At 36.8% G+C, this 17,344-nt stretch overlaps 2 protein-coding genes across 10 annotated transcripts in view; one reads left to right on the top strand and one right to left on the bottom strand.

The window, feature by feature from the left end:
• The window catches only part of DOCK1 (dedicator of cytokinesis 1), a 466,948-nt gene that overhangs the window by 187,467 nt on the left and 262,137 nt on the right, over positions 1 to 17,344 (top strand). The window lies entirely within an intron of this gene.
• INSYN2A (inhibitory synaptic factor 2A) overlaps positions 1 to 17,344 on the bottom strand; it is a 61,592-nt gene that overhangs the window by 30,200 nt on the left and 14,048 nt on the right. For 4 of the 6 annotated variants that reach the window (XM_070752484.1, XM_070752488.1, XM_070752485.1 and 1 more), the window contains 3 exons: positions 16,430 to 16,512; positions 9,289 to 10,495; positions 1,445 to 1,537 (listed from right to left, as the gene is read on the bottom strand). In XM_070752484.1, coding sequence (XP_070608585.1) covers positions 1,445 to 1,537; positions 9,289 to 10,495; positions 16,430 to 16,499 — 1,370 coding nt within the window. In that variant the 5' untranslated portion in view covers positions 16,500 to 16,512. Of the gene's footprint in view, positions 1 to 1,444; positions 1,538 to 9,288; positions 10,496 to 16,429; positions 16,513 to 17,344 lie in introns of those variants that run through there. The other 2 variants (XM_070752489.1, XM_070752487.1) reach the window with 2 other exon arrangements.

The following is a 17,344-nucleotide window of genomic DNA, read 5'->3' as shown; positions in this document are numbered from 1 at the left end:
TACTGTGGGAATTAGGTGCAGAGCAATGGTGCAATGGGGAAAAAAACAAGAACTAAAACCCATAATTAAAATAATGGAATTCCAAAATAGTTTGGTCTAAGTTAGGCAAGCTGATACTCAGATTTTCAGACTGATACACAGAATTAAATGATTTCTTTGTTTAAATATAAAGGGACAAAACAATTCTGAGACGTGTGCTAGTTTTAACTAGTTCATTAAAGCCCCTAAAACTTTCAATAATCTTTTTAACAGTATAAGGATAATAAGTGTTTTCTGGGAAGATCTGTGCTTAACATTTTTGTTTTGAAACAATAGCATTTTTTAAAGTTCTGCCTTTTTCCCATGAGAAATAAATTCCTAGGACAAAGGTTCATGATAAAAATAAAAGGGATAGCATAACTGAAGGAACAGTCAAACAAGCGGCCATTGCAGGCAAAAGTCAAAAGAAAATTGACTTGTGTGTAGTTATATCTTGACAACAATATGTCAAAATATATTTGCAGTATTTACTGTCTAGAATGGCGAATTGTTGCAAGCTCTAAGAAACTTTAAAACATTCATGAAAAAAATCTATTAAAAACACATCTACAGAAGTACAGCCAGGCTACTTTATGGAAAAGAAATCTCGACTTTTTAGTATGTTAAAAAGTATGTTCTTTATATGTATCTTTATCTAATTAAATGTAAAAATGGGTGAAAGCAAAGGAAAGAGAAAAACATTAAAACAATGTAACCTAAATTCGCTACTTCTTATTGAAGTATAATAAATATTCATTAAACATATGTCAGCTTATAGCTTTCATCTCCCAGTTTCTATTTTTTGAAGAAGCATTTTTTTCTTTTGGAATCTGGAATCCAATATTTATTACATGCCTTTCAGGAAATAATTCCCCTTCTCTTTATCTGAATTACCGGAATGGATAGACAAACAATATTATAGAATAGATTTTGGCTAAAAACAAGGAACAATTTACTGAGATTTGATGAGCTACCTATATTCCTGAATCTAGCTGCCACAATCAACCGAAAATATGGAGCAGTACAATCAGTCCATGCTGTATGATATATCCAGGAGTACACTATTGTTTCTCCGCATGTCATATCTTAATATCCAAATTGGGTTCTTTCTGGTTCAGTAAAGTTGCGCAAAAAGTAACAAGTGTATAATTTAGCAATATTACTATGTCATTTTCCAGTGAATTATAACTAGAGCATTCTGTATTATATTGAATTTTGTGCAAAATCCAGCAATTCTTTTACTTTCTCTGATTTTCTAACACTAGTTGTATTCAGTTTTATATTTTCCCTTAGTTGTTTAAGACAATCTTATATTACTAGTTCTGTAATACATAATGGACTTTTCTTATTATTTCTAAAATGTGAACTAGGATGAAATAATTTATTATTTATAACAGTCCAATAGCACTGATAGTAGAAGACTTACTTTAATGGGTCAAGTCTCAACAAATGAGAAGAAGCTTTCATTACATAGTCAAGATCCGATTTCGACATAAAGTTTTTCCCCTTGGAACAATATCTGTGAAAAAATACATGTGAAAAAATTATGTAGGATTAGGATTCAAAATCCAGATGGATTTTGCAGGGGAAAATGGGACAGCAAAAAGCAGCAATCTGATTTTTGTAGACCTATGTAACGTTTTTCACAGATATTTTGCTGTACATAATTTAAGTAGAAGAGAAGTACTGATTGGGACAAAAGTGCTAAAAGCTGATCAGTTCATTGTTACAATTAATAGCTATTCTTTTAAGAAGCATAAAGTTTCAGATATATAATAGAAAATGCAAAATTAAGTGTACTTATAGTTGCAGTGTTGAGAACATTTTTCTCTGAGTTTAAGATGTAGAATTAGAGAATGATTTTAAATTATGTCACATGTGCACTCCCCAATTCAAAATAAAAATCAATGATTAAGTACATTACCCTGGAATAGAGATCAAGCATATGTAATATTTAATCCTAGCCGCCCCGAGTCTACAGAGAGGGGTGGCATATAAGTCCAATTAATAATAATAAATAAATAAATCAGATAAATAGGTGTAATAAGTATGGGAAGAATTTCAAAGTTTGAAAGATTTATTCAGTTTTACTTTCTGACAGAAGCCAACGGATACAATACATTTAGAATTAGGATTCATCTGAATTAAAGAGCACTTCACAAGATGTTTTTTTTTTTCTACATGAGAGCTTTCATATATGATAGGGTTTCTCCTAGTTAGGATAGCAAAACAATAGGGAGATTTTTTTTAAAAAAATGAGGCCTGGTTATTGTAAATAATGCATATGGATTAGCGCTTTTTAAAAAAGTATACAGTGGTACCTCTACTTAAGAACTTAATTCGTTCCATGACCAGGTTCTTAAGTAGAAAAGTTCTTAAGTAGAAGCAATTTTTCCCATAGGAATCAATGTAAAAGCAAATAATGCGTGCAAACCTATTAGGAAAGAAATAAAAGCTCAGAATTTGGGTGGGAGGAGGAGGAGGAAGAAGAGGAGGACAGTTGCTTCTGAAGGTAGAAGGTGAGGTGAGGGAAATTTTAAAAATCCAAAACTTTAAGGCTTTTTTTAAAAAAAGAGGGACTCTGAGGTGGCGCCCAGAGAAAGGAAAGGGCTCTGTTTGCTATGGGCTGCCAAAACCTCCTAAGCGCCACTGAAAGGCTGCTCTGGCAGCCCAGAACAGCCAGTTATGGCCAGGATTAAAGTGCAAATGGCAGAAAACTGGCCAGGCCTTCGTGCCCCTCTCAAATTTCCTAGGAAATTTTTCCGGGCACGGGTTCTTAAGTAGAAAATGGTTCTTAAGTGGAGGCAAAAAAATCTTGAACACACGGTTCTTATCTAGAAAAGTTATTAAGTAGAGGCATTCTTAAGTAGAGGTACCACTGTACTTTCCTTTCAATTTTATTCCTGCTGTTTAAAATAGATGAAATAAAATACATTAGCTTTCACAAAGCTTAGTTTATAAAAAAAATGAGGAAAAAATTGCATTTGATGATGTTTGATTTTTATTAACAGCATACACTTATATAATATATATTGCCCAAAGTATATATTACATACAGCCCAGAATCGGGGAGTTGTAGAACATATAAATTTAGTATATTATTATTATTATTATTTACTAAGCAATAGATTTACTATTACTTAAGAGAAAAAATATTTAAGAACTCTTTGAGCTTCCTTAAAATGGTGACTATATTATTAATATATAATATTTTACCGATATATATAAAATATATATTTTATAAATAATAATTATATATAAAATAAATTATAATTAAATCTTTGTACAGGTTCGCCTGGTACACCAATTGCAACCCTATTTGGATTACCAAGCTATTCTCACAGTTTCTCATGCCCTTGTCACCTCACAGTTAGACTATTGCAACGTACTCTACATGGGGCTACCCTTGGGGAGTGCTCAGAGACTACAGTTGGTCCAGAATGCAGCTGCACGAGCTATCATGGGAGCACCTAGGTACATCCACTAATCCTCTGCAAGCTACACTGGTTTCCTGTTAGTCTCCAGATGCATTTCAAGATGTTGGTTACTACATTTAAAGCCCTATATGGCTTTGGGCCAGGTTATCTTCGAGACTGCTTGCTACTACATAGATCCCAATGACTAGTAAGATCCCACAGTCAGGGAGGGCCTTCACTGTGACTGCCCCATCCCTCTGGAATTCATTGTCCCCCTGAGATCCAGTCTACCACTACCTATTTGCCCTCCCCAAAGAAGACCTGGCTCTTCTGGCAGGTCTGGGGACATTGATCTCACCATTATATCCTTATAAGATCCAGCCAGAAATGAATAATGTATATGTTTCTTCATTGTTTTTAATAGATGTTTTTGATAGATTCAATATTTATGATGTTTTCATCTTTGTTGTGAGCCGTCCAGAGTCCTCTGGGAGTTGGGCGGCATACAAGTTTAATTAATTACAAAATCCAGCATATAAATCTCATTTGCTATGTAAAATAATTGATAATAATAATAATAATAATAATAATAATAATAATAATAATAGATATATGAATAGCACCAGCATAAATATTATCCAAAGCCAGTAAAAGAACAAAAAGTGGTAAACTGACTGTATAACTGGTATTTAAAGAAGGCAAGTTTTCAAAGCCTTCAAGAACCAAGCTAACCTCACCAAGAGGTTCCATGATTACAACTTGTCTGCATCCCTGATCTCTCATGAATGTGTTGATTGTATTGAAAAAGACAAGCCTAAAAATAAAAAAACCCAAGCCATAGAGTCTTAATAAGGAAACTAAGATTTTTCATTTGTCTTGAAATTTTATTAGAATTTTAAAGTTATATAGCACATTACTCCTCTCTCCTTCCTTATCTACAAACATTTCAGCATATATTAATAGAGTCTCACAGATGCAAGCTGATTATCTACCCTTATTCTTTTGAAAAAGCACTGTCAGTGAAAACACCAAGTTACCAGCATTCTTTCTAAGGTCTGCAAAAATAAATATTTTAAATAAACAAATAGGCAGGCCTATAAGAAAAAAGCAAGTCAGAGTCCAGAATCAGTGATGACTATTTTATTTTGAGTGATCACTGAAAACCATACAAAGAGGAAGATACTAGACAAATTGGCATTTTGTTGTTCTTCATTGTCTATTTATAGTGGTACAGCACTGCCTATCTTTGGTATATAATACCATTTTTATAATAATATTATTAATTCCCTTCTAAATACCGAATTCACTTTTTAAATGGATTCTGTTGAATTTAGAATCCTGATTACATACCATACATTATCTAGAAGTGGTAATGCAAGCAAAGTAAAAAAGTTAGGATTTAAATACAATACATAAATTGCTGTTACTAAATAATCCTTTCACAAGCCTGTGCAGGCTTTGTTGTCATTGCGTTTAGCAGCAGGAATTATATTTTTCACCATTGCATTGCATTTCATATTTAAATCTTTTAGCTTCAAAGTTATCATTTTCTTCATTAGAAATAACTTATATATGTAACAAATCATATATTAATAAAAGTATTTGAAAAGAACAAACTTTCAAAGAGAGATCCTGTTCAATATTGTTCTCAGCCAATTTACTATTTTCCATGATTTGATTCTCCTAAAATTCTTATCCTTTGAAAAGTTTAGTTTTGATTTTTTTTAAAAAAAAATCACATTTTTCTAGTGTAAAAATGCTATAGTAATACAAAACATTGAAGGATTTTTTTTTTCATTTAAGGAAAAGAATGAAATGAATTAAGCCATTAGCTACCTGCTATTTCTTCTTCTAATGTTTTAGAGAAAGGAATATAAAATGTGTTGAAGAAGAAGCTGTGACTATATATTATAGTAAGGAAAAATACAAGATTTTATTAAAATCATTTTAGTGATTGGTCGTCTTGTACAGGCAAACCAATTCAATTTATAGATTTGAATAGAATCTTCTAGGCTAAAATATATATAGTTAAATTTATTTTAACTATATGGACACATTTACATCTGCATTATGTAATTCACCTATTGAGTTCAGAATATTTTAATTCATATCAGACATAGATGCTACTGAATACATAGATGTATTTGCCCATTCATACTGTAGTACTGTGATGGTGAACGTATGGCATGCGTGGCAGAGATGGCACATAGAGCCCTCTCTTTTGGTATGCGCACCATTGCCAATTGCTCTTCCGGGTTCTGTCAAGCACAGCTGGTCTGGAACACATGTGCTCTGGCCAACTGCTCTCTTTCGGATTCCGGCACAAGTATGTGAGCTGGCCAGCTGGTCTTTGCGTAAATCCAGAAGAGAACAGCTGGCTGGCCCACATGTGCCCAATGGAACTCGGAAGAGCAGTTGCCTGCCACACGCATGCACACCCTCCAGATGCTCTTTTTTGGGTTCCAGCACATGTTCCAGTTTTGGCACTGCTCTAGTGGTTCACAAGCATCTACTAGTGGTTTTTCAGCAACCTGAAAATAAGATGCTTCTCATCAGGAAGGTGAGTAATCAATGTGTCCTTGCTGAGATGGATGCATAATACTGTACTGCTCAAAAATAAAGGGAACACTTAAACAACACAATATAACTCCAAGTAAATCAAACTGTTCACTTAGGAAGCAACCCTGATTCACAATCAATTTCACATGCTGTTGTACACATTCAATCTTGTACAGAACAAAGTATTCAATGAGAATATTTCATTCATTCAGATCTAGGATGTGTTATTTGAGTGTTCCCTTTATTTTTTTGAGCAATGTATATATCAGATGGGACATTCATGTAACTTTTTAAATAAGTATAAAATGTATACAAGTGTAAAACAAATTTTATAAGCGCCTATATGTTTTAGTTTCCACAGTAATTTTAATATTTTTAATATTAATGTCAATTAAAACTGACATTTACACCAATTTGTTGTTATTGTTTTCTCTCTCTTGCTCTGTATAATATGTAAATTTGTTCATTTTACTTGCGATATAAGGAAATATATACAAAACTATGTGAGGGTCTGCATTCACTTTTAAGTCACTGCTTTTTAAATATCATTTAAGTTTAAACAAGGGAAGTAGGTCTTGTTCTTCTCTATGCTGCAAAGAAAAAAAAAGAACTCTAAACCTCTATTCATGAGCAGCCTAGTCATAGCTATGGTGAAAACATTTATGAACCTCTGACAGCACACAATGCTTCTTGGTTATGAATCACTGGTTTCTCTGTCCTAGTGTCCTTATGTTTCTATGTCCCTGGCCTGCATTCTGCATCTCAATGCCATTTCCCTTCAAATTTGTATGCTACCATGAGTTACAAATAAATATCAATTTCTCCCTTTTCCCCCAATGGGGCAAAGAATGCAGTTCCATTCTTCCCAGGAATATACTAAAACTTTCTTTTAAATAATGGTTTGCAATGGGTCTGATGCAAAAGGAATTGGTCTGTCTAGAAATAACAACAACAAATAAAGAAACATGTGAAATAGAAATATTGCTTCACTCACTACAAGCATCTTTAAGAAGAAATACAAATTGCTAATTAAAGTACTATCAGAGAATAAGTCTAGTTAGGTTACATTTTATATGTGAAATTGTGTATTCTGAATCCTGGTCCTTTTTACAGATTAGTTTTAAGACTTCACTGTTTATTTTCCATCAGGAAGAGAGAGGAAGGAATACTACAGGAAGTCCTAAATACTTATTTATATATGCCAACTGGGTTGTACTGCTGCCATCAGTAGTTTCCTAATTACTTCCTGAAAAAATTATAATAATCAGGAATAGATTTTCATGTGGTGGACCCCTCCCCGATTCTAAAAATGGTGTGTGTGACAGGCGCTGACACCTGAAAACACTTTCCTCCACAATCCTCATGTTTCAAATGGCGGATCACTTCCCTGATTCAAAAAATGGTGTGTGCAACAGGCGCTGCTACCTGAAAACGTTCATGGAATTGGGAAGATCATGGGGGTGCCACCTGAAAATGCTTTCCTTCCCGAATCTTGCATTGCAGACACCATTTTTTTTAAATCAGGGAGGGGATCGTGGAGCTGCCATCTGAAAACTCTTTTCCTCCCCAATCCTCATGTTTCATGCACCATTTTTGGAATTGGGGAGGGGATTGTGGCTCTGCTGCCCAAAAATGCTTTTCTCCCACATTCAAAAAACAGGGTGTGGGAGGCAAAAAAAAAAAAAGAGTATCATATTTTCAGGTGGTTCCAGGTGGTGGAGATTGCAGCTACAGTGTTTCCGATTGGCAGCTCCTTGCCTTACACATCCTACATAGTTCCCTGCTTCACCAACCGACCTCCGTGCATCCAAGGACCATTCCGTGAATCAGGTTATGACCAAGGCAGCAAAGAAGCAGAGGGCTTGCTGGGAAACCCAGCAGCATGTTTACATGATGGCAGCATCCAGGAGGACTGAAGTGCTGCTTCTCTATCGGGCTTTGCTGTGAGAAAGCCAGACTTTCAAGTCCTACAGCTATAGGTAGGAAGATAGGGGTGTCTTGAGAGTGGAGCCTTCAGTGCCAAGTCCCTCTTCTGCTCCCAGGAAAATAATCCCCCACCTCACCCCCTTCAGTTAAATGCACGTATAGTGATAGGATTTGTTTTAAATGGATACAAAGATCTGTGCTGCTAGTTATCAAAATCCCAGTGGAAGTGAGGGTCCCCCTACCAGGAATCGCCCCAAAATACAAGGCATAGAGACAACAGAGACAGAATTTTTTTTTCCTCTCCAGAATTTATGGTATGTTTTGTACTCTGGTGCATCTTATACTCCCAAAAATACAGTAGATATAGTTTAAATTTAAATGAGTGCTATAAATCATTTTGGCTAAACATTATTACACAGAACAATTACCATGTTTATAATTATTGCATCTTTAACACGCACTAATCAGTAGCTTTTTTGGTGGTGAAAGCAACTTCTAAAGTCACAAATTATAAAGGCACATATTAGTAAGTAAAGAGCAAACATTTACTGAAGGGGGGAGGGGACATGAGCTACACAAAACAGGAAGTTGGAGATAGAAAGTTGCATTTGTTAAAACACAATCACCGAATTAGCTAGGAAATACAAGGATTATATCTTTTAGAAGGGTAAGTGAGATGCCAAAGAATAGAAGTTGCAATTATCAAATAAATACATAATTATCCAAGTCTGAGTAAATAACTGTGCTTGTTAAGTATGTTGTGAGCAATGCTTTTAAAAAAATCATAGAACGCAGAACAATATATTCTGCACTGCATTTTTATGAACTAATACTTTTCTTTTGAGGAGTTTCCACATTCTAAACCATGTTTTCTGTTGCCTCCTAGTCTAGTCTGGTTTTAAATAATTAATAAAAGAGTTATTGGGTAATCATATAGCAGGTGTTATAAGCCTTAACACGGCCCTTTAATTTATGACAAATATATATACAGCAATATATTTTTATTTTAATATTCTTTGAAAGCAGCTCTGTTACAAGAAACATATTCCTTTTAGGAGAATCTTTGTACTAAAGCTCATATATTGTAATGAAATAAAAAGGTCATCTACAGCATTAATACACTACTTTCAAGTTAGATACTAAATTATAATTTTCCAGTACTGCAAGTCAGGAATAATTATTCATTAAAGTAATCCACATTAATAAAGAAAAGTAACACATATGTCGCACATGGTTTTTGAGCAATTCTAACAGCTTCTGAATAAATAGAAACATGTAAATTATTCAGCAGAATTAATGCAAGTGATCCCCTCCCCCACCCAATGAGATTCCTACACATATCAAAAAAGTAAACTAAAAATCAACTTACCCTTCTCTATGAGCTTCTCCTTTTTCCAGCTCCTGAATAACACCCAACAAGACTTTTATGGTTTCCTGACTGGAGCTGATCAGATTCTCCATCATCTGTAGCTGTGCTTTCAAATCTACTACTTCAGTGTGAGGCACAATTTGTTGATATCCTTCACTCACAGCAACTGCTGTCTGACAAGGCTGTTTTCCTTCCATAGGTGAAACATTTACCTGAAGGGTCTGTTCATTACATTGGGTAGATTGGCACTGTGCCTGGGTGGGACAGGCCTGAGCTGTACTTACAGCTTGTGACTGCAGACCATTTAGATGCAGAGTTCTTTTTCTGTCCTCCTCCTCAGCTGGACACAGGGACCAGTCATTCCCTGTTACTGCCAAATGTTGCTGGTCAGCCAGTGAGGTGTGTGAACCAGATGCAGGCAAGTAGACAGAAGCTACTTCTGTCTTGAACACTTTTCCTTGGCTGGCTGGATTAGCTTCCTCATACCTCAATGCCCCAGTGTGGTGTTTTGCCTTGTCATGCAGCTGGTAATCAGCCTCTTCTAAAACCGAGGCTGCTGAGTCCTGTAGAGAAGGAGGTTCTTTACTACAGCTGTGCAAATCAGTGCTTATACATGTCTCCAAACAGTTGTCCTTAGAAAGTGGCTCTATTGCGTTCATGCGTTCATTAGTATGTGAAATAAATTCAGCTGTCACAAATCCAGTGACTTTCTTGCTGCACTGAACAGACTCTCCTGAGATTTTGCTGTCTTTCTCTTTAACATCAATTAGGAATCCGTTGTTTTGACTTGGAAAAGTGTCAACTGAAGCTATGCTTTTGATTATATTTCCCTTTTTCCGGTCCAAAGGGAAGGTCTGGTAACACTTTTTAAGTTCAGGTGAAGTCTGAACTCCTGTACTTTTAGTAACATTAGGGATTGATCTTCGGGCAGGCACTGTCATGTACTTTCGGTAAGCTGCTCTGTAAGAGATGGGTTTTGCTTCCTTTTGGTCAGTCTGCTGTAACAAAGAGAGGTGTTTTTCCCTTTGCTCATTCTGTGCCTCGCAGATGTCTTTGAACCTCACCTGTAGGGCTTTGTTTCTCTTCTTGATTTGTCGGTTGGGATCCAATGCATATTTCATTTCTAAGGCAAGTGATGTTGCTGAATCAACTTCACTCTCAGAAACCACAAACAAGCATTTGCTGGGTTCCTCACTTCCTGTGGTACCTGAAATCAAAAAGCAATATTAGGAAGATTGTTACAACCCATACTAGGTATGGATATTTTTATTCAAATGCTGTGATTTTTTTGTAAATAAATAAATGAAGTTTAACACTTTTAGCTACCTAAAAATGAAGTCTTGCTTTTGTGACCAGGACACCATCTCGTGAAAAATAATGATTAATAGATTATAACTTTAAAAATAGGAATATGCATACATCACAGAAGCAAATAATGAAATCCAAAAGACGTAGTAGAAAAAAATGTGCAGATTTTCAAACAGGGTGTCAGACAGGGTGATTCAACAAATAGACTAGATTCTTTGATGTCTAAGATAGTTTAGACTCAGACTACATACTGAAATCATGAGAGAGAATTCCTGAATAGTTGTAGACATCAGATTACATCCTAACACAAACAAATAAGGGGCGAGTTCCTCATCCATTATTTCAGAAAATAGTCTTTTCTCTGCTTCTCGTTGGCAAAAATATATACAGATAGTCCTTCATTTATGACTATAGAATATCCATCATAAATCAATCCACAGACCGCATGCACAGACTGAACCTGATTTTATGAATTTTTTTTTTGCTGTATTAGTTAAACAAACACCATGGTCAAGTGAATATGGTAGTCATTAACAAGTCGTTGTTAAATACAAATCAATGTATCCATATGGGCATTTTTTAATTGAAAACCAGCCAAATAAAGCTGGAAACTGGCAAAAAAATGTCATAAATCATACTCACATGATCATGGAATGCTGCAACCATCCATAAAGGTGAGCTAGCTGCCAAGTACCTGAAATGTGATGTGTGCAGTCATCAGAACTTTGGAACGGTGTCATAAGTAGATTTTAGGTGGCCTGTTATAACTTTGAATGGTTACTATGCAACAGTCATTAAGCAAGGACTATCTGTGGTCTTAGATAGGGAAGCATATTCAAAATATGTCATGTACTTATCTTCAGAAAGATAAATACTGCTTTAAATTGTTTTATGCTGACATTATGACTTAGTGTAAAATCACTGCCCTCCAGATGTAAATGAGACAGCAAGACCTCAGACACACATTATGCATATAAAAGATTATGTTCACCATGATGTTTAAAGGTTCTGGCTTAAGCATATATCGTTAAGAGTATTCAAACCTGGCCAAAAAGACAACAACTATTGGCTACAGCTGAATGTGCTCTATATTTATGCAGGAATTATTATTTCCATAGTGAAATAATAGTGGGAGGGGAAAAAGCAGTTATTAAAAATGTTATATATTATTGATGTTTTAATGCTATACAGTAGATACTTTCATTCTGCAGAATGATTGTCACTGGATAATTTTGGTAACTAACATATCCTTCCTTATAATTTACCTTTTACTTGGAGGTTCTTCATTTCATTTGCTACATTTGTTTGATGACAGCATAATTAACTCTTGAAAAGATTATAGATAGAAACAACTTACTGTAAAGTTAAAAATCATAAATTTAGGCCATGAGATTAAATCTCGTCAGTGCAGAAGCCTCAATTAGGACAAACAGATCTACATTTATTACTAGTCATTTTGGAACTGGAACTGATTACAAATTGGATGATACTCGTTATTTTTAAGAATAATGTTTAAGGGAAATGTCAATGTGTATAAACAGCCATCTGTTTTAAAAGTGCTCCTACTTCTTTATAGGCCAAGTTAATACTCCTGAAAATGTGGCCTTTAACTGCTTTCTTGGCAATGGTACCACCTACATTTATTGGGTTTCAAATTGCCACAGAATCACATGTAGCAAATTTTAGAATAAAAACATTATCTTACTTTTATTATAATGCAATCAGTGGTTCAATTTTTTTTTACTACTAATTATGTGAGCGTGGCTTGGTGGGTGTGGCAGGGTAGGGATACTGAAAAATCTCCATTCCCATCCCACTGCAGGAAGTTACTGCAAAACCACCATTTCTTCCCAATCAGCTGGAACTTGGACAGCAGAGAATAGATGGGGCGGGGCCAGGCAGAGGTGGTATCTACAGTTCTCCGAAGTACTCAAAATTTTCACTAGTTTTCCAGGACTGGTGAGAAGCTACTGAATGCCACTTCTGTAACGCATCAAAGCTATCTTTTATACAATATCCACAAAGAAATGTTAATTTTAAATAGTAAAATATTAGAATTTGTGCTATCTATTTAACATCCTTACTGTATTCAATTGTTAAATATAACTACTGGTAAGCTGTTGCAGGTGGCAGTTTTCTTTCACTTAGGGAGAAGAATCACATTTTATTTATTATCTTATTTTACATCTGTTTTAAACATTTAGCCTAATTGCTAAGACAGAAAAATAAGTTATATTCTTAATAACAGTGCCAAATTGCATGAAGAGAGAATCACTGTGGGTAATAAAATATCAATTTTCACTATGCCTTTGGGTTGGACAGTGAAGAAAAGGTGTGAGGGAATTTTTTTTTTTAATTAAATCTGCTAACTTGTTATAAAATAACTTGAGTAAGTTTATAGAATAAACTGAAGAAACAAATTATAGAAAACACATTTAAAGTGGAATAACAAATATTATTTGTCCTCATATATACAATTTGGTATAATGGTGAAGGCATCTGGCTAGAAAGTAGGGGATCATGAATTGTAATACACCTTGGCCATGAAGCTAGTTGAGTGGCCTTGGGATAGTCACTTTTTCTCAACCATAGGAAGGAAGCAATGGCAAACCACTTATGAAACTGTAAGGACTGAAACTGTAAGGACTGTAAGGACTTGTTCAGGCAGTCTCAGAGAATCAGATATACAGTGGTACCTCTACTTATGAACTTAATTCGTTCCATGACCAGATTCTTAAGTAGAAAAGTTTGTAAGAAGAAGTAATTTTTCCCATAGGAATCAATGTAAAAGCAAATAATGTGTGCAATTGGGGAAACCACAGAGAGGGCGTGGACGCCCTGTTTCCCCCAGGAGATTCCTAGAGAGGCCCCATGGAGGCTTCTCCCTGCCTTTTCCGGTTACAATTTCAGAGGCTCGGTTTTGTAAGTGGAAAATGGCTCTTGAGAAGAAGCAAAAACATCTTGAACATCCGGTTCTTATCTAGAAAAGTTCGTAAGTGGAGGCGTTCTTAGGTAGCGGTACCACTGTAATTGAATAATAAAAAAGGGTCAATGTAAAAATGATGATATTTTATGTACCCCAAAACCAAGGATTTAAATAGCATTATAGCGAAGGAAATACAGTGATCCCCCGGTTATTGCGTCCCCGACCATTGCGAACAGGGTAATTCGCGATTTTTCAACCCGGAAGTCAAAACACCATCTGCGCATGCATGCCCTTTTTTTCTATGGGCACGCATGCGTAGATGGCACCCGGCAGATCAGCTGCTGGGCGGCTTCCCTGGGTCTTCCCCCTCTTGCTGGCGGGAGGGCGAGCAGCGGGCATCAGCAAGGAGTTTCCCCACCACCCACGCAAACTCCTCGCTGCCGCCCGCCCTTCGCCCGCCCACGCCGTTCATTCTCGCCGCTTTCGAGCTGAGTCCTGCAGTGAATTCGCTGCAGGACTCAGCTCGAAAGCGGCGAGACCGAGCGCGGACAAACCGTTCGCTGGTGCTCGGTCTCGCCGCTTTCAAGCTGAGTCCTGCAGCGAATTCGCTGCAGGACTCAGGTCGAAAGCGGCGAGACCGAGCGCGGACAAACCGTTCGCTGGCGCTCGGTCTCGCCGCTTTCGAGCTGAGTCCTGCAGCGAATTCGCTGCAGGACTCAGGTCAAAAGCGGCGAGACCGAGCGCGTACAAACCGTTCGCTGGCGCTCGGTCTCGCCGCTTTCGAGCTGAGTCCTGCAGCGAATTCGCTGCAGGACTCAGCTCGAAAGCGGCGAGACCGAGCGCGTACAAACCGTTCGCTGGCGCTCGGTCTCGCCGCTTTCGAGCTGAGTTCTGAAGCGAATTCGCTGCAGGACTCAGCTCGAAAGCGGCGAGACCGAGCGCGGATAAACCGTTCGCTGGCGCTCGGTCTCGCCGCTTTCGAGCTGAGTTCTGAAGCGAATTCGCTGCAGGACTCAGCTCGAAAGCGGCGAGACCGAGCGCCAGCGAACGGCTTGTCCGCCGCCTGCCTGCCCGCTAGCGAGGAGCCGAAGATTGGGGGCGGCGCGGCTGTTTTAAAACGTCGCCGCCTGCATGGGGGGGCTTGCCAGCACCCCCCCGGACCCCCAACCCGGGTTTGGGGGGCTGCTAGGAAGCCCCCCATGCCGGCGGCGACGTTTTAAAACAGCCGCGCCGCCCCCAATCTTCGGCTCCTCGCTAGCGCTGCGGCAGTAAAAACACCATCTGCACATGCGCAGATGGTGTTTTTACTTCCGCAGCGCTACTTCGCGAAAACCTGCTCGTTGCGGGGGGTCCTGGAACGGAACCCTCGCAACAAGCGGGGGATCACTGTACTACATTTGAATAAAACAGTAGTAATATATAAAATCATTTGGTGTCATGAGAAGAGGAAAGTAGCAATCACAAGATCAAGCCCACGAGCTTATAGCTTATAGTTTCTGAATACTAAAATAGCAACTTTATTACCTTGAAAATGAAGTGTGCATTCAATTTCACTTCATCAGCCAAGAAAATAAATTCATAATAGTTCACAAACATCATTCATTTTAGCTACTCTGAAAAAACTAAAGGTATACTGTTTAAAAGACAAATGCAAAAATCTGTCAATCCTTAATATTTCTGTAAATTTATTATTTAGGTGAAACTGTAAAGTAAAGTTGGTTAGTGAATAAGAATTTGGTACGCTTCAATACAAGTAAACACATGTATTATAAAACTGAACTAAATATACCTGGGATACAAAGGACTTTAGAACAGTAATTTGATGGATGAATTCTTCTTTGCTAAGACTCTTAAAGTGCATGAGTTGTTTGCTCTTTCTTTTTAGAAAATGAAATGGGCTCACCGATTTTAATTGATTAATTTCTATACCAGTTCACTCCAAAATCACTGGGATTCTTTCATTTGTCCTACCTAATAAGCATGTGGAACTAAAATTTAATTAAATATGGAACACAATAATTGTTTTCCTATCTCACAGGATGAGATAACATACAGCGCTATACATAGATATACAAGTAGGTACCAAATAAAACTACTAAATAAGGAATAGAGAACATATACTGCTCAAAAAAATAAAGGGAACACTCAAATAATACATCCTAGATCTGAATGAATGAAATATTCTCATTGAATACTTTGTTCTGTACAAAGTTGAATGTGCGCAATAGCATGTGAAATTGATTGTCAATCAGTGTTGCTTCCTAAGTGGACGATTTTATTTCAAAGAAATTTGATTTACTTGGAGTTATATTGTGTTGTTTAAGTGTTCCCTTTATTTTTTTTGAGCAGTGTATTTTAGCATTAAATTACTGATATCCCCATGTTGGTTTTTTGTTAATTTTATGGTTCAAAAACAGCCAGTGCGCTTACCTATTTGCTTAGACAATAATTTTGAAAATTAAATACTATGGGGAAGATACCTTCTAGAAAGAAATGTTAGATTAATAGTGGTAATGTTCAACCCTATTGGTGTTTTGTAAAGTCTTGAAAACCTGGATATTGGGTCCCATAGGTTGGATAAACTCATCTTTGCATCTTTTTCACATAACTGTGGCTGGATTGTGACTGCCTTTGGGTGCCAACTATAGATAAATACAGAAACAAAATACCCTAATCTTTACAAATACAGTAAATAGAAACTAATTCTCAAATAAATTTATCTAATGATTAGTTACTTGTTTAATCACTGAAGCTTGAATTATTTTTCTTCTCTGGTCAATATTTAATTTATATGAGATTTCTTAAACAAGTTATATAAATATTTTTATATAAACTACTTATGTCACACCGTATGTATAAACGTTTTATTAGATAAAACCAACAGAAATCCAGGGACATACCACTTACTTTCATCATTGAGGGATTGTGAGGCTGGAGATGAAAGATTCCTCATCTCATGATCAGTTCCTTTGGCCATCGTGTTACTTAGCCTAAAATATAACAAATACATTATTACTATTTGGCTGTACACGGTACTGGAAAATAACCCCCTTTTTCACTTCCATAAATCTTTGTATTTTTGGAAACACCAAAATAATTTTCTCTTCCATGCTTGAATACATAATTTTAGAAGTGTTGTCAAACTAACGGTAGTCAAACAGAAAAAATATCTAGCAGTTCAGAATATTAAGCACCAGTAAGAATTAGATATTTGTTTAATGAAAATCATATTCATATGATTTTCTTATTGCTATTAGACAGGCACTTCACTATCAACAGGTATCGTAGTTCTTGATCTAAGACCATTTGTTCAGTGATCATTACAATAGCTTGGAACTAATGGTGGCTAACAACAGTTTCTCAGAATTCTGGTCATCTCAACAGCCCATTGCCTTATCTCCATTTGCAACTTTCTATTGTTGGCTTCCTCAGAAAGGCAATATGGATACGGAAACCAGCAGGGAAGGTTGCATGTCTATTCCTGTTCCATGCACACCAGTCCCTCTGTGTGTGTGCCAGCACACTTCTCCAACTTGCACCTTCCAAACCTGTGGGATGTCTCTTGTACACCTTCCCCAACCTACTTGCACACTCGACCCACAACTCTCATGTACTTTCAGGTTCTCTTTTGCACTCATTTTACTGCACTTCTTGCATACCCACCTGTCCAACTTCACTCCCTCTCTCACCCAGTAGTAACCATTTATCTGCTTGCAGAATTGGGACTCTTAACTTCCAGCCTCTCCACGGACTTTGGTTATAGATAGCTTGAGGAGGATTGCCTCACTTAACAACTCTGATAATCAGTTATAATGGCAACTG

The sequence above is a fragment of the Erythrolamprus reginae genome, chromosome 5, assembly GCF_031021105.1.
Source record: "Erythrolamprus reginae isolate rEryReg1 chromosome 5, rEryReg1.hap1, whole genome shotgun sequence".
NCBI lineage: Eukaryota > Metazoa > Chordata > Lepidosauria > Squamata > Dipsadidae > Erythrolamprus > Erythrolamprus reginae.
Note: the sequence above shows the minus strand (reverse complement) of the source record. Positions and strands in the feature narration are given on the sequence as shown.